The 21,348-nt window shown below is 31.1% G+C and overlaps 3 protein-coding genes across 3 annotated transcripts in view; all 3 read left to right on the plus strand.

The window, feature by feature from the left end:
* Window positions 1-4,546, plus strand: part of LOC132715215 (neuronal acetylcholine receptor subunit alpha-2-like) — a 29,723-nt gene extending 25,177 nt beyond the window's left edge. Inside the window, exons 6-7 of the mRNA XM_060698205.1 lie at window positions 599-727; window positions 3,502-4,546. Coding sequence (XP_060554188.1) covers window positions 599-727; window positions 3,502-4,296 — 924 coding nt within the window. The 3' untranslated portion in view covers window positions 4,297-4,546. The remainder of the gene's footprint in view (window positions 1-598; window positions 728-3,501) is intronic.
* A 3,863-nt stretch (window positions 4,547-8,409) lies between these two features.
* On the plus strand, window positions 8,410-12,333 carry LOC132715210 (neuronal acetylcholine receptor subunit alpha-5-like). Its single transcript, XM_060698201.1, has 4 exons — window positions 8,410-8,722; window positions 9,596-9,720; window positions 10,151-10,279; window positions 10,531-12,333. Exons 1-4 carry the CDS (start codon window positions 8,533-8,535, stop codon window positions 11,329-11,331), a joined length of 1,245 nt encoding a protein of 414 aa, XP_060554184.1. The 5' UTR covers window positions 8,410-8,532; the 3' UTR covers window positions 11,332-12,333.
* A 3,945-nt stretch (window positions 12,334-16,278) lies between these two features.
* On the plus strand, window positions 16,279-19,130 carry LOC132715211 (acetylcholine receptor subunit beta-like 1). Its single transcript, XM_060698202.1, has 4 exons — window positions 16,279-16,630; window positions 16,958-17,082; window positions 17,440-17,568; window positions 18,064-19,130. The coding sequence occupies exons 1-4, from the start codon at window positions 16,441-16,443 to the stop codon at window positions 18,862-18,864; spliced, it is 1,245 nt and encodes a 414-aa protein (XP_060554185.1). The 5' UTR covers window positions 16,279-16,440; the 3' UTR covers window positions 18,865-19,130.
* The last annotated feature ends 2,218 nt before the right edge of the window (window positions 19,131-21,348 follow it).

The following is a 21,348-nucleotide window of genomic DNA, read 5'->3' on the forward strand; positions in this document are numbered from 1 at the left end:
TTCAAGTCGTACAATAAATTCAGTATTAAACCTTCACTGACTTATTAAATATCCTTTAGAAAAATATGTACAAGTTTGCATGAACAAATGATTAGTATTGGCAGTCTTTATAGGCCCATGATGACACAGGAAAGCTTTTCTTTTCTCAAAAGCTTTTAATTTTGTTGTACTTTTATAGTATCCAAAAAGTTACTCTTTGGCCAATTACCTGAACCATCTGTTTCGCCTAGTGCTTTATGGCAATGAGTACAATTATAGTGAACTTGTATTATGTATGGAAGTCAAAATATTACTTTGTTTACACATTGCTACTTTTGTGGCCTATTATTTTACATTTTTTGCTGCTTTGGTAAGGTAACAAACATTCAACATTGTCTAAAACCATGTTTTAGAAAATATTATAAAATTCATTTTTGCCCTTTCGAAAGTAATACAAATATATTTGTTTCTAAGGCATATTGTGTCTTAGAGCACATTTATGTTTATTTCAAATTTGATAATGAATGAGAATAGGTAAGAATAATTTCAGAGCATCAATATTTTTAATTCCGGTATTGTTGAACCAGCATATTGTTGTTGTTGTTTTTTAATTTCAAAGCCACAGGACGACATCTGGAAACCGGATGTTTCATTGCATAATTCCTACAGCCCATTCAAGGGCCTTGGTTCCTCTCATTTAAACGCCTGGATACTTAGCACAGGTTTCGTACAGTGGGAACCATTCCAGGTAAAAATTTTCGAAATTATGTGCATGTTATAACTTTCCGGTTCAAAGTGTTGGTTAAATAACTTTATTTTGTTATCTGGCATAAATATTATGTCCTTAAACAGCAAAGTAAAGTCATGTAGCCAAAGGTGTAAATTTACATTTTGCCCAGATACATTTAGTTACCATTATTTATGATGTCATATACAATGTATATTCTTTCGGATAATAATTAATGGTGTAAGTTGTCGATTGAAATTGTAATTAATTAAATGGTTAGTATCTTGACAAATATTGTAATATTTTTATAGGGATTCCACAAAGTTTTTTTGACATGACGAGACTCGAAATATTTCTTTTCGTGATTTATGTTTCATTTGACGTAGGTCTAGACCAATAACTTGTGCAAAATTTCAGATCCTTTTTTTTCACTCCGCTTTTTTTCCAGAATGATTATTCTAATTGCGAAAAATGATCTAAAACTGAAAGACGTTGCAACGCTTTTCACTCAAACCGGGCTAAATAATCACAAAAAATACGATCTTAAATTTTTTCTGAGTATATTTATTCAATATCTTTTGCTTATTTGTTTTTGTTTCATGCGTCCAAGTTGATCTATGTAAGAAATCCAAATTTTATGTTACTTCAGTAGAGTCCATTTAAGCTTCAATATTTATGTTATACGCCAAATGCATTTCTTTCTATTGTTAAAGATCCTGTATGTTTTGTGATTGATATTGTGAATGTGTGTATACCACACATGCAAAAAAATATATATGTATATAATTATGCAAATAAAACAATTTTCAAACATCGAAGAATATGTAAAATGTGTACTGCAAATATTTGTGCACATTATATTTAATCAATAAATTATATGCATTCATTTCTTATTGGAAAATTTGAGTTAGAATTTATAGAAAATAAATTTCTAATTACCTCCCTTTATTTCCATGATATGTAATATGTTATAAATAATGCTTATTGGAACTTACAATATTGACAAATCTTAATTAGAGCATCATATTTATGAAATAAAACCGTGAAAAAAAATGTGTTACAGGATCTTTAAGGCTAGATATTATTTAATATCTGTAAAATCTTCGGGTTAATTAACCCTAACACGGCTGGAACCGAAACATATAATAAGACATTTACCACCAGGGCATGTTTGCCCGTTCGAACGAAATACAAATGCATTTGTTTGTGAGGCATATCGTGCATTTGAGCTCAATAAAACCTTTGCCACCCGGGCATGTTTGCCCGTTCGAAAGAAATACAAATACATTTGTTTGTGATGCATATCGTGCATTTGAGCACAATTAATCATTTGCCACCAGGGCATTTTGCCCGTTCGAAAGAAATACAAATGCATTTGTTTGTGATGCATATCGTGCATTTGAGCACAATTAAACATTTGCCACCCGGGCATTTTGCCCGTTCGAAAGAAATACAAATGCACTTGTTTGTGAGGCATATCGTGCATTTGAGCACAATTAAACCTTTTCAAACCAGGACATGTTTGCCCGTTCGAAAGAAATACAAATACATTTGTTTGTGATGCATATCGTGCATTTGAGCACAATTAAACATTTGCCACCCGGGCATTTTGCCCGTTCGAAAGAAATACAAATGCATTTGTTTGTGAGGCATATCGTGCATTTGAGCACAATTAAACCTTTGCCACCCGGGCATGTTTTCCCGTTCGAATGAAATACAAATGCATTTGTTTGTGATGCATATCGTGCATTTGAGCACAATTAAACATTTGCCACCCGGGCATTTTGCCCGTTCGAAAGAAATACAAATGCATTTGTTTGTGAGGCATATTGTATATTTGATCACACTTAAACTTTTGCACACCAGGGCATGTTTGCCCGTTCGAAAGAAATACAAATGCATTTGTTTGTGATGCATATCGTGCATTTGAGCACACTTAAACCTTTTCAAACCAGGACATGTTTGCCCGTTCAAAAGAAATACAAATGTATTTGTTTTTGAGGCTTATCGTACATTTGAGCTCACTTAAACCTTTGCCACCCGGGCATGTTTTCCCGTTCGAAATAAATACAAATACATTTGTTTGTGATGCATATCGTGCATTTGAGCACACTTAAACCTTTTCAAACCAGGACATGTTTGCCCGTTCAATGGAAATACAAATGCAATTGTTTTTGAGGCTTATCGTACATTTGAGCTCACTTAAACCTTTGCCACCAGGGCATGTTTGCCCGTTCGAAATAAATACAAATACATTTGTTTGTGATGCATATCGTGCATTAGAGCCAACTAAACCTTCGCCACCAGAGTAGTTTGTAATTAGCAGCTTCTATGTACTGTTATATAACGTTGGCAGGCCAATTTAAAATTCATTTTCATATTCCGAATGATGATAATAAACAGTTCCAAAATCAAACATTACCCTTTAAGAAATTCAACTCTTTTTAAAAGATTTAAAAATAAAACAGGGAACACACAATGTTCTGTTTTATATTTACCATTTCATTTTAAAATGTTGCATTCTGCTAAAGTCGGTGCACTTTCCACTACTGTTCTTGAATAGGCTCATTCAAAGCAAGCCAGCAACATTTTTATTTTTTAATGTTCCATTGTTTGCGTGAATAGGACTAAACTATCAAGATGCAAACATCTTTTTTATACGTTATTAAATGTTTAATATATAAAATAACAACATCATTTCACTTTTTCTAAAATAATGTTTTGTAAACCATTTAACCATTAAACACCCAGTACCTCTGTATTGTTTATTCAGCAGCTGTTAAACTTTGTTTCAGGTGTTGAAGTCAACATGTTCCGTGGATATTACATACTTTCCATTTGATGCCCAGAAATGTAGTATGGTTTTTGTAGTTTGGAGTTACACACACGTTGAAATTGAGTTACTAACACAAAATGGATTCGTACTGGCTGAATATTCGGGAAGCTCTACATGGGAGATCGTTTCTGCAGTGTCAGAGTTCAATAATAACTTGTACATACCGAAAGCTACATTTAATTTGAATTTGCAGAGGAAACCCCTATTTTACATGTTGAACATGGTCATTCCTATCATTTTTCTGTCGATAATGAATATATTTACATTCACGCTGCCTGCAAAGTCGGGAGAAAGAGCATCGTACGCCGTTACCCTTTTCTTATCAATTTCTGTTTTCTTAACCATCATCGCCGCTGAATTTCCCAAGAACTCGGACAACCTCTCATATTTAGCTCTGTACCTCACAATCATGACAAGCATTTCCACAATATTTGTAATTATCACTGTACTGCAGCTGCGACTTCTAAACCGGGAAGAAACAAATTGCCCAGTAGGCGGATGTTACAGATGCATATATAAATTAGTCAAATGCTTACGTTGTAAAACATGTAAACCACGCCCCAGTAAGGTTTACAATTTACAAAGCCATGATAATGGAATCGATGAAAGTTCAGGGGAGGGAAATGAAAAGATAACCTGGCCTGATGTTATTGATGCCATTGACTTTCTATGCTTCTGGATAGGAAGCGTTGTGACATTTACCGTGACAATGACAATATTACTGGCTCTTCTGAACAATCCCGATAGAGATTAAAGTACCCCGTACCACGACCAATGTTTTAATTAAGAAATAATATATCCCAAATACAATGTAGTGATTTTATAGTTAAATAAAATCACTGTTTGAGATATCTTATTACAAGCCTTGCCACTTTATAGCCCAAATCAGCCTCGCCTGATTAAATTGATAGCATGTTATTCTATATATAGAACAGTTATTTCATTACATTGTTACACACATTTGAAATTGGACATTCTATGTTCAAAATGTACCATAGAATATATGAATACATAAAACAGATACGTTGTTTATCATTATGTATTCATTTTATTGTTGTAATTATTATATTAATTATTTAAACATTATCTTGCTTATTTCGTGATTTTTGTATGTTAGCAAGCATTCCACAGTATTTGTTCCTTTTTATAAGATTTTGATTATTTATTAATCTAATGTCATCTTGGAAAATTTAAATTCTCATATATATCATTACCTTCATAATTGGGCATGGGTGTTGATATTATCATGAATTTGATCATTTAAAATCTTTCGTTTTTCTTTAACAAAGAAAAGAATATACTCATAAATTGCCAGAATGTTATTTGGAAGCCCTTAGGAAATGTTGATCTTTACAATTATGAGGAAATAGTGAAGAACTTACTTTTATTTCTAACAATCTTTGAATGCCATGTTTTTGGTAAAAATTATAACATTTTTTTTCTTACTTATTGCTGTATTCGTTTGATGCTTGTAAAACAAATTTGCCCAAGCTAACAAAAACTGACAAAATTCTTGTTAATGTCAAGGGTCCTCCTCTAAAGGTCTTGTTGGCTCAACGTTAACATAATTAGTAAGTAAGGATTTTGGAAATTCTAAAATATTTATGAAGTATGTGATATAAAATTTATATATTTCTAATTGTTCTCATTGTAAAAAAAAAAAGAAATCGCTTACAATTATTTATATATCTTACAATTATTTATATATCTTAATACTACTTTATTATTAACTTCAATAGAAGAGCAAAGTTGACCTGTGCCAGAAAGACAAGCTAGTTATTTGTTGTATGTTTTTAAAAAGGTTAATACATCCAATGTTCAGCACGTTTAAGTACACGTGCTTGATGCATTAAAAACAGCAAAATTACACGAAAATTGCAGACTCGGTTTGATTGTGTACATTCGATCAAACCGAGTCTGCAAGTTTCATGTAATTTTGCTGTGATGAATGTTTCCGGGATCACTGTGCATAAGAGTTAATGAATAATTTCTAACTAACCCTTTATCAGTTATAAAGAGCAATACTCATTGCGCAACACAAAAAGTACCGGAATAAATGGGGGTAAAAACCAAATATATAACAACAGTAAGTAAAAGTCTAGATAACACATTATATGCCACTAATAACAAAATCATTTAAAATAAAAAATATTTGGAAAAAAGTGATCCATTTGATAGCATTTTTAAAAACCCGGGAAAATTTCACGAAAATTGCAGACTTTGGTTTTATGGTACATATAAAATAACGAAAAAAACCAACACATTTGGGGCTGCACTTAAAAAGTGCTGAAGTTAATGATCCAAACTTTACCAGAAAAAATATAAACTACACTTTAGGTTAAGTACCCAAAAAAACCACTTAAAGACCAGATTATACAAACATGCAGGGAAGAAAAGTTTGGAAAAGATTTATAGCGCCCAAAAAAAAAAACCGACTGTAATAGGGCCTCTAGGTCAAAAAACAACAAAAACACCCTTTATTTTGAATTGTTTTTGAAGGTATTTTAACAGAAAAAAGATTTAAAATTTACAAACCCGAACAACCAAAGAACACAGCCAGGGGGTTTCAATAAAGGGTTTTTTTCAAAAATTGTCGTAAAAAATCATAAACAGTATAATGAACATTTAATCCACAACAAATGGAAGTCGACAATGAACAACACAAATAAATATTACTGGAAAAAAAATCTCATGAAGATATGATGAAGTGAATTTTTGTTTTTTAAAATGAATATATGTTGGTATTATTCTGCAATCGCCTTTGTTTTTTGCTTCGTATCTTTTGACGTGTTGAAGAAAGTTTTGTAAGTAACGTGGACGTATTAAATCATTACAATAAATTAAAGTGACATTATGCCCATCCAAAGGAATAAAGTGAGTGAACAAAAGAACATCAAGATAAATTTACATTTTGCCATTAATCCTTTCAATTTTATAATTTATTTCACATGAACAACAAAAAACTTACCCGGACCAAGAAAAATTCTATCAATATTTATTGGAATTTACCTTTCACGCCAAATTTATAAAAAGAGTGAGACAAACTTTTTTTTATATTTCAGACAGATTTCTATTTTATTGTATACGTTTTACAATATCAACTGTTGGTCAATCACCATTATAACAGCCAATCCTTAGGAATATGAGGGCTGTAAATAAGGAAAAAGCAACACTTTTCCGCGTATTTATTGAACAGCCCTCGTATATGGTCAAATTTAGCTCAACTAGCATAATGTCACTGTATTGATGAATGAAGTAAACAAAAATTGTTTTGTATAATTCTATAATCATTCTTTGGCATATCTACAATTCAGTGTTATCACACGCATGTAACCTCTGTAGTTTTCCTCTATGGTTACAATATCTGTCTAATGTTTTAATAACAAATTTATAATACATTTGTCCCGAAAAACTGATCTCTTTTATAAAAAAATACTTTTAAAAAAAAAAATTTCGGCTGCCATATTTGCTCTTGTACTCGGGTGGCCGCTCTTACCTGAAAACTGAGAAACTGCAGCGAGTAATGGCCGCCACCAGTAAATCATAAATTCGCCATATGTCCATTACAATGTCGCTATTACTTAAAAAAGTCCTGCAATAGAATTATAGAGATTATATTAAATGTTACAATTATCCATCCACATATGGGGTAACAAACTTTCATTTTTATATAAAGATTTTTTCTTTATTTAATTATGATAATTTTTAAACATATAATAATTATTTTTTTCACTCCTGGTTGTACACATACGTAAGGAATTTATAATATATATAACATATCTAAAGTACATTAATGCATTTGTAAACTAATTAATTACTTACAAAAAAAATATTTATAGGTATAAGGCTAAAAATTTGATTAACTAAATGTAGTTTGTGAAATTATAGGAAACAGTTACGACTATAAAGGTACAAATCAATTAAAATGTCTGTAAATTTTCTACAGTTGTCCTTGGTGCCACATTACAAATGAAGTCGTTTAAATAATTCATCACAATTTCAGTTCATTCAGCAGACCGAGTATAACAAAATTACAAAGGTCTTGTTAAATCGGGCTCGAAGTTCTCAAACGCATTTTCAATTAGACTTTCCTTTTACAATCATTGACGTATTGGCTTTACCAATTTCATTGACGTGTTAACTTAGTTACCAATCCCAAAAGGCAATTAATTATACATCTTTTTCAAAGTGTCAGTCTCTCATTAACATCACTGCCGTGAGTACTTATGAACTTTAATTTCTTTCTGGGAAGTAATTTTCTTGAACCTTCTACCTAAATTCAAGACACAATGATTCAAGCTAGGTGAGAAAAGTGGACGATTAACACTTATGCCCCTTTTTAAGAAAATCGTTTTTTGTTCATATTAAGATGAAACTATCTTTTGATTACTTCTTCTAATTGAACATCTTTTGCTTGTAAGGCTCATTTGTTACAGAACATTTACCAGACGTATAGCAAGCATTAGGGTACGATAATAAAACTTAAATTGTCATGTTAACGTAGTTTATATAGTTTAATAAGAGTTAACACGTAACTGCAATAACGTGACGAAAGGTATAATTTCAAGCAGATGATTGTCATGAATATCATTGGATATCTTATTCTCCTTTAGAATAAACCCCACAGGAATAGTTCTACAAAACAAACCATTTGAATCAATTCAATTTTGTCATGTATTATGAAAGAATTATGAAGCATTCTATCAAATTATCATAATTAATGAAACGAAAAGTCTTCATTTTTAACTAATTACTTTGACTGCAAACGTCAATTAAGTGTAATAGTCTTAGCTGAATGCATAACATTCTTTAATATATCATCCGAAGCTGTTTGCTAGTAGAAAGTATCAAGGTATCCGAACCAAGTTCTTTTTGTCTTTAGTCATGTGAATAGACCAAAGCTTTTAGCATGTTTGATACTGAATAAAAGGGGGCTCATTATTTTTGTGTGTTTGTATTGCATACTTATTGGTATTGTACACAAGAAAAAATGGACTTTGTTTCGGTTAAGATACTTGTGATCGTGTTAGAAGCGTCTACGCTTACTTTGGCCTATTCTATAAACGATACAAAGGATCTACTGACAGAATTATTTACTAGTAACTCATACAACAAGAAAGTTCGACCCATTAAAGACCAGGACAAAGAAGTGAATGTTACAATTACATTTCAAATAAGCGGTACAAATTTTACTTATCTATTTATTCATTTGTATTCATTCATGTTTATATACGTATTTTTTTGTATAAAATTATTTTTTGATTAAATAATTATCATATTTTACATATCTGTTTCATTTGTACGTAATTGCGTTTTTGTTTTACTTTATTTATCCATTTACTTATTTATTTATTTATTGATTTAAAAATTATATAATATAATATAATGATGGACTATAACTGTACATAAATATATTTATCTATTATTATTGTTATATACGAGCAAACAGTAATAAGAAATGCATTCAGAATTGGATTTAAAATCGATATGTTTATACGATTCTTCGCCTTGAGCTGGATAAATAAGCATTTTGTGTTCATTTTGCACATGATAATGAATATTCTGGTGAAAGGAGGGAGTGATCTGAAATTTCTCTCACAGGTTATTGGTCAAAAGCATTATTATATGGTTTACAAATCATGAACAAATATTATCAGCCTTGTTATGCCTCTATAAGTCTCTAGGGAACACCTTTACATGACCAACAATTATTGTTCAATGTTAAGAACGGCAATGCATTCTTTATGCAATTCTTTGTTTGTTGCCATTGCTAACATGTCATTATTTTTTGAAATATTGTTTGTAGTGCTAGTTTTACTTTAGAAAACTCTTATAAACATTTACGTAATTTCTTGCGATGCATGAACGTTAAATATGTATTTTTATGTATAGCTCAGACCATTTCAATGAATATTTCATAAGTATATAAGATATGTCTTTATAACATTCCTGCGCCATAGTGTATGTGATAAATTCTTTTAACAAGCAAATTATAAACTTACTAGTAGGCCCTATATAATTAAATTATTTTGCATTAAGTTATTTTTTTCTAGCTATAACTCAGTTCGATGAACAAGAAGAAAGTCTGACCACTGCTGGATATCTAAGTGTCGAATGGGTAGACGAAATGCTAGCATGGGCAACAGCGGACCACAACGGTATTTCCCGACTTATTGTGGTAAGGTTTTAACTAGATCAACTACAACTGTTGTAAAGTTAATGAGTAGATCAGATTTTAAATATATTTACTGGTAAGAACGGTAATATAATCTTTATTTTAATCTTTATTTCAGTAATCTAAAATCATTTTATAAAACCGTTCAAGTACAAGCCGCAATTGAATATGCATTCAGTTACAAAATATTTATTGAATAGTATAGTAAAGACAAATTATTACACAGATACACAAAAGTCGGTTTGTATTTTATCCGTAAAGTTAAATGTCATGCTAGAGTACTACAACTAAACAGTAAACAAAAATATTTATTTAATAGTATGAACAATCTATTACACGTTTGCACCGAAGTCATTTTGTATCTTGTCCGTAACGTAAAATGTCATGGTACAACTAAACAATAAACACAACTATTTCATCCTGTTTATTTCAGCCACAAGATGATATATGGAAACCAGATATTTCCCTTCGAAATTCTTTCAGCTCTTTCAAAGGTCTCGGTTCATCTTATTTCAACGCATGGATAATAAGTAATGGAGATGTGCAATGGGAACCATTCCAGGTAGCAGACATGCTATGTTTGAATTTTGTTACAATATTCCATGACCTCTGATTCATTATCAGCCAATTTTTATAATAAACATTTGTACAGATAAATGTTTGATCAATGACATTTCAAATTTTATCTGACTAACATAGTTTCATCCAACGTTCACTAAATATATATTGTAATGTTAATTTAAACATATATTGCTTTACATTTAACGAATGTTAATATAGAAAAACCAGTCATTATTATAAGTTCTATTTCAGATATTCAAATCAACATGCTCCGTAGATATAACGTTCTTCCCTTACGATTCACAGACATGTGAGATGAAATTCATAGCGTGGAGTTACTCAAAGAATGAAGTAAAGTTTTTTCTATCGTCTGGAATAATGAAAACAGATTATTCGGAAAGTGCAACGTGGGAAATTGCAAAAATGTCATCAAAGGCTTCAAATGAGGACACTCCGACAATCATATTCACGTTGAAACTAAACAGGAAACCCCTCTTCTACGTGTTAAACATGATCGTTCCAGTAATATTACTATCATTTATGAACATATTTACGTTTGCGCTTCCGGTCAAATCCGGAGAAAGGGCCTCGTATGCAGTGACACTTTTCCTATCAATTTCCGTCTTTCTTACTATCATAGCCTCAGAATTTCCCAAGAATTCAGACAATCTCTCAATCCTAGCACTGTATTTAATTCTTATGACTAGTGTGTCCACGATCTTTGTTCTTGTCTCTGTTTTGCAAATTCGTCTAGTAAACAGGGACGAGGAAAACATGGTGATTGGAACGTTTTACAAATTGCTCCTTCGACTTGTGAATGTATTGATATGTAACAAATGTAATGGTAGGAAGAAAAAAGTTGATGCCATTGGAGAAAGTAAGGACACAGATAATTCTGGCATCCCCGACCAGTCCGAAGCAGAAGCAGAAGTCACGTGGTTAGATGTGGTACACGCAATGGACTTTCTTTGCTTCTGGATTGGCAGCTTTGTCATTTTTGTCGTCACGTTGACGATAATGCTTCTTTTACTGAATAATCCCCAGAGAAACTAACATTTTGCTAATAGCAGTCCCATACGAGTGACAAACTATTCACTGTAATGGTTCACAATGCACTGTTTTGATTTTGATTCTTTGATATGTTCTTTATATCATAGATTTTCATTGTTATAAATGGGTGAAAGCAGGGTCTTTCAAATAGATATTTGAAAGACCCTGGTGAAAGCAAACATAAGGGCGAAACTATATGAAAAATACATCGATAAAATATTCAAGTTTTATAATACATGTACTAATACAAGCACACTTGTAATTGACTTAACAACATTCAACATTAGACAAGTTATTTAACAAGATTTACAAGATATTATTATTGAATAGCTACTAAAGAATCACTAGTAAGAAAGTTTGTAAAGTGTAATTATACATTATAAATATTTCATATTCTTACGTTTCTTTCTCACGTTCAATTCCTGTCTCTTTGAATATATTTGGAATGAATATGTATCATAGTATTTATAGTAGTTACATTAAATAACTCTATTTAGTATTCAAAGCTTAGAATCCGGAATTTGAACTCCATTTTCATTAATTTCAGGGTAGAGTGAATGAGTAATTTTACTGTCCCCTGCTTAAAAATCACATTTAAAATTAACATAAACAATAAAAGACGTTGTCGCAGATATTGCGACATACATGTTTCTTTATAGAATTTTATTTGTTATAAAAGATCATTTTCTTGGCAAGTTGCTTTAAAGTACTATTTAAAGTAGTCCGACGGTGAAGTATTGTGCACGAGATATCAATGCAATGTATTCATGTTTCACATGCTTTTCTTGTCATGCTTAATTGTAAAGGCGTGGAAAATTTTGCCTTAAATAGGGAAATTTTATGTGTTATAATGTTTATGAAATAAAATTAATAATTAAAACTGATTTGTTAATGAAAAAATAGTTTTGTTAAATAATTGGATTATATTTGTGATTATTAAATAAAATTGTAAACATGGATAAATATTTATAACGTTAAGTAGAAATCAATTTAAATAAATTAATATTCAAAAGGAATTTGTGTTTTCTTTTCAATGTCTTGGATTATTAAAGTTAAAAGGAAATTCACGACAGAAATGCTACCTTTACAGATCAATATTTTAACGGAGTCATAAGAGAATAATGATATTTTTTAGTTTCAGGAATGAAATAAAAATTTCTCTTATTGATTTAACATTTTAAATACCTTTCAATCTTTTTTCAACAAACCGCTTGCCCGTCATCGTTGTGGGCTAAAAACCCGCCAGAGACTTTGGATTCTCTCATGTGTGGGAGCTATCCAGCTTCTACTCATGTTCCCGCTCATGCCTGACATAATGCGCACAATTCATTGGGACTCAAGCAAAGTTGTCTTAAAAGCAGAGTGGTCAATAGTGGTGTTAAATAAAGAATAAAAGAACTGTGACTGAATCTGGTGGTCTTAAAAGTGGATAAGCAGATTGGCCTTAATTCTGGATCATGTAAACATGGACATAAAGCACAGAAAATTCCGTTCTTTTGAAAATGGTCCTAATAACGGGATGGTCTTAATGGGGTGGTATTAAGTCGGGATTCTACATGTATTGTCATGTTTCAATACAATTTAGCTGTTTGTGGCTTATATCCCTAAGACTAAAAATTTTTTATGTCTGAGCTTATTTATCGCATGATTCTTAAGCCAATTGATTATTGTACGCTTCATGCAACATTTATAAAAAGGCAATTTATCAAATATGAACTGTTCTTGCATAAAATATATGCATGCCGGATTCACGTCACTTCAAGTCACTGGAAAAAGCAATATTAAAACGGTTATCTATTTTTCCAAAAATTAATTACGTTATTCAACAATAATATTGATGATTTTCATTGCTAGGTTTTACTAAAGATTTTTTTATGATACAGATATATCTTTTATTGCGCATGCTGATGAATTAGGCTTAAATATTAAAAACAAATCTGTAAGATCTTTGTGTTGTTTTTTTTATAAATGTTTAAAATTCCACTTATTTTTTTTAAAATGAAGATTGACGAAAGGAAGTTCAGTTTGATTTTCTGGATGATTTTAAACAGTTATATTGTTTTACTGGTTCAATCTCTACAACAGTGTATTTTCTTGACCATACATTGAAACCAAGATAGGTTTCAACAGAACGTACATCACTGGTTTCCTAAACGCTTCCTTGATCCACTTGTTAAACAGGCTACTTAACTCAATTTAAAGATAAAAGTCGCAAGTAAAAATTCATAGTTTTGTATTTTACAAATTTTGATCTTATTTGTGTTAAAGTAAACATTTATAATACTGCACGTTTTTAATGGCACTTTTCAATGGACAAACGTGTCGATAATATCGGTTGTTGTCAATTTAATAAGAAATTTCACTTTTTTTTCCGTTGATTTGGCGTTGTGTTTTATTTTTACTTGTTCCGTGACCATTAAGACTTTGAAGGGCATAATTTCAAATCACAAAAGGATTTTATAGTTTAAAATTTGAAAATCCAGTCAGAATCAGCAGAAAGACTATTGTGCTATTGTGCAATCTCTTTTAATTTCTAAAAATGTTTTCGAAATGTTCGGTCTAAAGAGTTGACAAAAGGTACCAACTACTCTAGGTATGACTCGATTCATCTTTACTATTCTTATACGGATAAGTGTATCTTACAATATATTGAAAGTGATGTTAGAAACGGCAAAATACTTTTAGATAATTATTGCTTAAAAATCAAAAAAAATATTTAAAAAACGCCAACAGTTTGTTGAAATAGCATACATTTTTAATCAAATAAGAGTCATTACCGCACTGATCTACTTCCATATTAGACTTAAAACTCATCCTCAAATGAATTTATTGAACCCTTAATGTGCCACTTAATAAAAAGCTATGTTTAGAACCCAAAATAATAAAAAAAACATATATGCCTTTCAAAAAATAACAATAAGTGGCACTAACCCAAAAATAAATATTTGCGATAGTAGTATTGATACTGTGATCAAGAAGCTATTCATAAAAAAGTGAATGATGTGCAAAAACAGAAATGTCGATGCCCCTGTAATAGAGAGGCATATAGTTTTTGTAGGGTCCGTATTTCTGTCCGCTCCACTTTCCTCCCGTCCGAACTATGTCCATTGCATAACTCATTTATTCATGGATTGTAAAATAATTGTGTCTAAATGTGTAGCACATTGATACAATGTGTCATGTGCACGTCTAAGTCTGAAGCCCAAAGGCCAAGGTCTCACGAAATCTTTAATAAAATTTCACGTATGTTCGTTTCCCATCGACAATTCTGCCATTGATGGACGGATTTAAGAATTATTATAGATACATAGTTGAACATAATAACGACGTGTAGAGCCCGCAAAAATCAGGTACCCTACCTTTTTGTGCATATCGTTTTCATTCATTGATGGAATTGAAAATATTAACGCATAAAATTTCTGCATACTAAGACCATAATTATGTAATGAGCAAAGTTTAGCTCAGCATTCCAAAGGTCAAGTTCATACTTGCATGCAAGAAGTCATGATATAACGGTGCATTAGTATTCATGCCCAGTCAATGCCTTTTTTGTCTTTTAGTTACAGATTTTGTAATTGCTTAGTTTAAAGATACGATATTTTAAAACAATGCATGAGAAGTCTGTAGCTAAAAGATCAATGTCACCCTTGGACTTTTAAGGTTTATAGTTTTATAAAAATACAACAATGTATAGATCCAGTCATCATTTCCGTATTGGATAACGAAACGAAATAACTAGACAAATTTCTATAGCACATAGGAAAACTGGTCACATTCAAGGACCAGATCGATAGTTTAAAAGAAGATAGTTATACTGTGTCAGAAAGTTATATTGCTGTTTGTGTCTAGTCATATATTTGTCATTCATTCACGGATTTGTTTTCAATAATTAGGCTAAATGAGAATATGAGAAAATTAATGTTTGTAATGCTTTTATATTATTGAAACACTCATGCTAATTAGTAATCATGCTTTAATTGCAAGTCAAGTTCATGGTTTCTTTACTTGGCCCGGATTTTCTGATTTTAAGTTGCTTTATGCAGCTTTGATTTTTCCTGCAATTAAATTATAAATGGTTGTTTTAATGGTCAAAGCTTGCATTGTCATTTTAGAATACGGGTTTGCATAACTGATTGCAAGGCAAATAACTTGTAACTTGAAAATAACTTGATACGTATAAGCTGTAACATTATTTAATTGAACGTAAAAAACTTACTGAATAATTGATATATGAAATTGCTTCATAATTGCAATGTTTTCAATTTGATTATGATATATATTGGCATCTTTTATTTATGTGTTTCCAGTTCAGATGATAGCGATGTAAAGCAAATTTATTATGTCTGTAAATTTTCTAAGTTGTCCTCAGGGCTACATAACCACTTTTAACTTTTATGATATTTCTGTTCCTGAAGCAGACAATACCCTTGTCCTGTAAGCATGTCTTATAAGACTTGGATTTCTAAAAGCTTACACATTGGTAAAATATTTCATTTTTATTCAGATAAAATCATTATATAAATGTCAATTTAACACGACAGGAGGAGATGTAGTTAAGATTTCTCAAACGTTACATTTTATCCCTATTATTTATATAACAAATATGTCGTCATTTTTGTAACATATAAAGCATATTTGAAAAAAAAGCCAACGACATTTTATCTTATACTCTTCTTTGTTGTAGCTGTCAGATCCTCACGAGTTTCACTGTTGTGAGAACATTGGGCGCAATGTTTGTCTTTTTGTATTCCCAAAGCATGGTTATAAATTTAAGGCATATCATGTTTTATGGAAGAATCAAGCAGCATTCAGACATTTATCATACATAATGAGACGACAATATCACATTCCACTGCATTCTGCATAAATCTTAATGTTTTAGTCTTATCTCAATGTTTCATATATTCAATATCTTATTCCTGAATACCTGCATTTGTTTTATAGAAATTAATGGAAGTAGCTGTGGTTTTTCATCTTTGATCATCTAATAAAAACAAAGATTTTATCAAGCCTCAGTTGTGCAGTACTACAATAAATTCACAGAAATTGACATATAAGAAGCGATTTTTTGCGTATAAGTGTTTCATAATTATTTTATTGTGTATATGCAAAATGGAATTTATTTCATTCAAAATTTTTGTGATCGTGTTAGAAGCGTCTACACTTACTTTGGCTTACTCTATAAACGATACAAAGGATCTACTGACTGACTTATTTACTAGCAACTCATACAACAAGAAAGTTCGACCCATTAAAGACCAGGACAAAGAAGTCAATGTAACCATTTCTTTTCATATAAGCGGTAATTGTTTACTCACCTTTCTTTGTTCGATATGAATAAGCTGCTTATTTTAATTTTAATGATGTAATAAACATGTTTATTAAGACATTATCTCAGCACCAGAGTAACAATTTCTCTGTGCTCATCTATAATGATAAAGATAAGATTTTAAATCTTCGTTTTATGCATGTCAAATGTTTGTACAACTCTTCAAAATTAGAGGAAATAAAAGTGCCATTATATTAATTTATTACACTGACAGTAATGCATCACACTTCTTAAATTTTATGAATTTAAATTCACAATCACGTGGTATAAGGAATATCATTAATATTCCTTTTTTTCTAGCTATAACTCAGTTCGATGAACAAGAGGAAAGTCTGACCACCGCCGGATTTCTAAGAGTCGAATGGGTAGACGAAATGTTGGCATGGAAAGAAGCGGACCACAACGGTATTGTCCGACTTATAATGGTGAGATTCTGAAACGGATGAATTAGAATCGTCCCGCTTCGAAGTTAATGCATTCAGAGGTTTTAAAACAAGATGCGTAATTAAGAATATATTCAGTAATGAGTTAAAATCTAAATTTTTGGACACTTAACTCGTATAATAGGCAACATATTTACATGTCAACACTGCAAATGTATCAATTCGTTCACTGCAATATTTTAGTTGCAAGGGAATCTTTATTCAGTTTATAAAATCAATGATTATTAAGAATGTTTTTGTTACACAATTGCACATATACCTTTTTGTAACATTTTTATAAAGTTTAATTTCATAGTGTAAAGTAACATTTGACGTAATTAATCACATTTGTTTTTATAGCCACAAGATGATATATGGAAACCAGATATTTCCCTTCGAAATTCATTCAGCTCTTTCAAAGGTCTTGGTTCCCCGTATTTCAATGCCTGGGTAGTTGATAGTGGATATGTGCAATGGGAACCATTCCAGGTGACAGGAACTTTGTGTTTCAATTCATGTTTAAATTTTTGTTCAATTCGATTGATTGCAAGTTAGTTTTTGTACTTTATACATAGTGGTTTCAGCAGTGACATTCAGATTTTGATTAATTAGCATAGCTTTATTAAGTTTTATTAAGCGTACTTGACAATGTTAATGTTAATTCAAATACTTAATATGTTGCTTGATATAGCAGAATCCGTCGCCAAGTGGTTAATGTAGTTGACTGCAAACCGCATGCCTCCCCCAACTGTAGGTTCGAATTCCGCATTGGATTTTTTCATGTTAGAAAGCTATCCAGCGTGCCTGAACGTGCTTGAAATAACGGCGGTGTACATGAGGCCTTCCCCGACCGATGAAGCTGGAAACTCGCAATATGATCTTTTCTGTGTTGGTGCGACGTAAATCCAAACCTAAAATGATTTTTTCTTCAAATTCTGGAAATGTTAATAGAGCAATAACAATTATTATGGTCTATAACTTCAGATATTCAAATCGACATGTTCCGTAGATATAACATATTTCCCTTACGACTCGCAGACATGTGAGATGAAATTCACTGCATGGAGTTACACACCTACAGATGTCAATTTCCTGTCATCAACTGGAATAAGTAAGACAGATTATTTGGAGAGCTCAACGTGGGACCTTGCCAGTACATCAACAAAGGTTTTAAATGTGAACACGCCGACAATTATATTCACGTTGAAACTAAACAGGAAGCCCCTCTTCTACGTGCTAAACATGATCGTTCCAGTTATATTACTATCAGTTATGAACATATTTACGTTTGCACTTCCGGTCAAATCCGGAGAAAGGGCTTCGTATGCAGTGACACTTTTCCTATCAATTTCCGTCTTTCTTACTATCATCGCCTCAGAATTTCCCAAGAATTCAGACAACCTCTCAATCCTAGCACTGTATTTAATTCTTATGACTAGTGTGTCCACGATCTTTGTTCTTGTCTCTGTTTTGCAAATTCGTCTAGTAAACAGGGACGAGGAAAACATGGTGATTGGCACGTTTTACAAATTGCTCCTTCGACTTGTGACCGTTTTGAAATGTAACACATGTAATGGTAGGAAGAAAAGAATTGATGCCACTGGAGAGAGTACTGACGCAAGAAGTTCTGATATCCTCGAGCAGCCCGAAGCAGAAGCAGAAGTCACGTGGTCAGATGTGGTACACGCAATGGATTTTCTTTGTTTCTGGATCGGCTGCTTTGTCATTTTTGTCGTCACGTTGACGATTATGCTTCTTTTACTGAATAATCCTCAGAGGCTCTAACATTTTTTTTACAAAGGCCATGTAAGAATTTTGGTTTATGACGTTTTCAATTGTTTCTGTTTCGTATTGTTAGTGTTTGAGTACTTACATAATATTCAAGTACTTACAAGTCACTAAATGTCCAAACCGGATATTACTTTTAAGGACAAGAATTATATTATTTGAGTGCTAGTAGTTTAATATAAAATTAAACAAAATTTCTGATTATTGAATTCACGTGTTTTAATAATTTGTTTGACATGTTGCTGATGAACGTTGTGACTGATCAAGTTTTGTCGTATTAAATAGCAAAATATACAATAAAATAAAATACGATTTTGCTGTGTTGCTAAATTTCACAATCTTATAACTTATTTAAAATAGATATATAATGCTGAAATTTGATATCATAAATACTTTTGTGTCATATCTAAAACTCACAATTATTTTTGAAAAATAAATTGCATTCATTAAAAAACACGGTAGAGTACAATCTTAAGAAATGGTCGGTTTTAAAATATAGCATGTACTCTTTACCCATAACATTTGCATTTATGAAGATTTAATATGCGTTTACGATACATGGGTATGATCTCTCACCGCAATCATGTTTTTGTTTGTTTCACCTTTATTCATGTATTGATGTGCTATGAGTGTATATGAGTGAGATTTATGTATGTCATAAAATTAAAATGAATGAAAAATATTTATGAAACTTGGAAACTTATTTAAAATAGGTATACGTATTATGCTTTAATTAATATTTTGAAAACAAAAACAACAATAATTTGCTTTACGCAACTGGTTATAACAACATACAAACAGAAAAATAACAGTCAATAACCTCTTATATCACAATATAAAAATACAATTATGACTAGCTAAATAAACAAAAAGAAGATCATATTGTTCATTTCAAGTACTGAATTCAGTACAGCATGTATTTGATATTGTAACAAATGGGAACGGAGAATGAGAAGTATAAGTTATCTCAATTTGAACATAATGTTTTTACAAAATAAAGATATATTAGTAGAATATTTTTATCACAACTATTCATTAATTAATGTGTCAAGTTTAAAAATATTCGGATGAATGTAAAACCTGGGAAGAAGAGATTTACGTCTTATGTCATTAAAGTGCGAACATTCAAATAAGTAGTGAAATTAATCACCAATAGCTTGATACGGACATAAGGAACAGACCCTATTATTATAATCAATTGCCAAATGTCTGCCTTTTTCGATTGGTAATAGGTGATTAATTGTTCCATTGTTTTAGTATTATTTAACAAATGTTTGACATTTCTATATTTCAAATATGAAATTCTGAGTCAAAATGCGTCTTTTACTTGACAAGTTTCCAAAAACATAGTTTGTGTATTCTCGTTTTCAAATAAGAAAGTATTCAGTAAAATTTCTTAGTTTTCAATACATTTCTGCAATTAATATAATTCGCCGGAAGATGAACGAAGTTCTTGCCTAGAAAAAAAATCTAAAGCATATAGCTATATTGAAGCTTTATTAGAAAGATTATAAAATGTGTAAATTTCAGAAGGTTTTAGATAAATAACTTACTTTCTGTTCCCTCTTAGACTAAACTTCTTTTGAATCAATGTAGTTTTTCTTACTGAGTTTAACATATTTAGTATACAAAAGAAAAATAAGTTTGCGTGCCTAAAATTGAATGAAATACACGAAAGGAAGGTTTCTTTTACATTTACATCTACGTCAGTGACCTTATTATTATGTGTTATTATTATAATTCAGTTACTTCTTTCTTACTTTCAAGTGAGTGTTCCCTGTGTTATGTACAGACTTCAATATTAACAACATTACAATAACGTAACCATGGTATGTTTTACAGGTCAATATCTTAAATAGAATTCAGAAGAGAATCATTAACCTCTTTAATACGATCAATCGTAAATCATATAAACAATCTTTTATCTTTTTGCTTTTATAAAGCACAACTACATAAAGAGAAAGATGAAAACATTAAATGATAGTTTCGCTTCTACTTCAATAATGTAGATTGATATAGTTGTTTTGGTTTGGTTGCGTAGTGTGTGTTTTAAAACTGTATCCCCAAGGGTTGCATTTGTAATGCTTGAGCTTATTTATTGGATGATACTTAAGCTGTTTGATTATGTTATGCTTCATGAAAAGCAATTTATAAAAATGCTCATAAACGAAATCATACCATGTTAACTTTACGTCATTGGAAAAAGTCAATACCGAGTTCGGGTCATTGGGCAAATCAATAGGGAAAACTAATTAATTTTTACTCCAAATTAATTATATTTATTATTAACAATATATTTTCATTTTCGTAAATGCTTAATTTTGACACAGGCTCTGGGTTACATAAAACATAATGTAACTGTCTGTGGTTTAAGCCTGTAAACAGGATAAATTTTGTTTGGGAGTCCGTGTGGTATCGTTTAGGAAAATATTTTTATCCCGTCATCAGGATTAAACTAGGCAGTAAAACGTTGAACGTTTT

Source organism: Ruditapes philippinarum, unplaced genomic scaffold (assembly GCF_026571515.1).
Source record: "Ruditapes philippinarum isolate M1 unplaced genomic scaffold, ASM2657151v2 ctg2732_1_1_1_1, whole genome shotgun sequence".
Lineage (NCBI taxonomy): Eukaryota > Metazoa > Mollusca > Bivalvia > Venerida > Veneridae > Ruditapes > Ruditapes philippinarum.

Bases quoted from the DNA above. Each gene is read 5' to 3' on its own strand.
- LOC132715211 (XM_060698202.1), top strand. From the start codon at position 16,441: ATGGAATTTATTTCATTCAAAATTTTTGTGATCGTGTTAGAAGCGTCT. The intron at 17,083-17,439 runs GTGAGATTCTGA...TTGTTTTTATAG, and splicing joins GTATTGTCCGACTTATAATG to CCACAAGATGATATATGGAA. The intron at 17,569-18,063 runs GTGACAGGAACT...CTATAACTTCAG, and splicing joins TGCAATGGGAACCATTCCAG to ATATTCAAATCGACATGTTC.
- LOC132715210 (XM_060698201.1), top strand. From the start codon at position 8,533: ATGGACTTTGTTTCGGTTAAGATACTTGTGATCGTGTTAGAAGCGTCT. The intron at 8,723-9,595 runs GTACAAATTTTA...ATTTTTTTCTAG, and splicing joins AATTACATTTCAAATAAGCG to CTATAACTCAGTTCGATGAA. The intron at 10,280-10,530 runs GTAGCAGACATG...GTTCTATTTCAG, and splicing joins TGCAATGGGAACCATTCCAG to ATATTCAAATCAACATGCTC.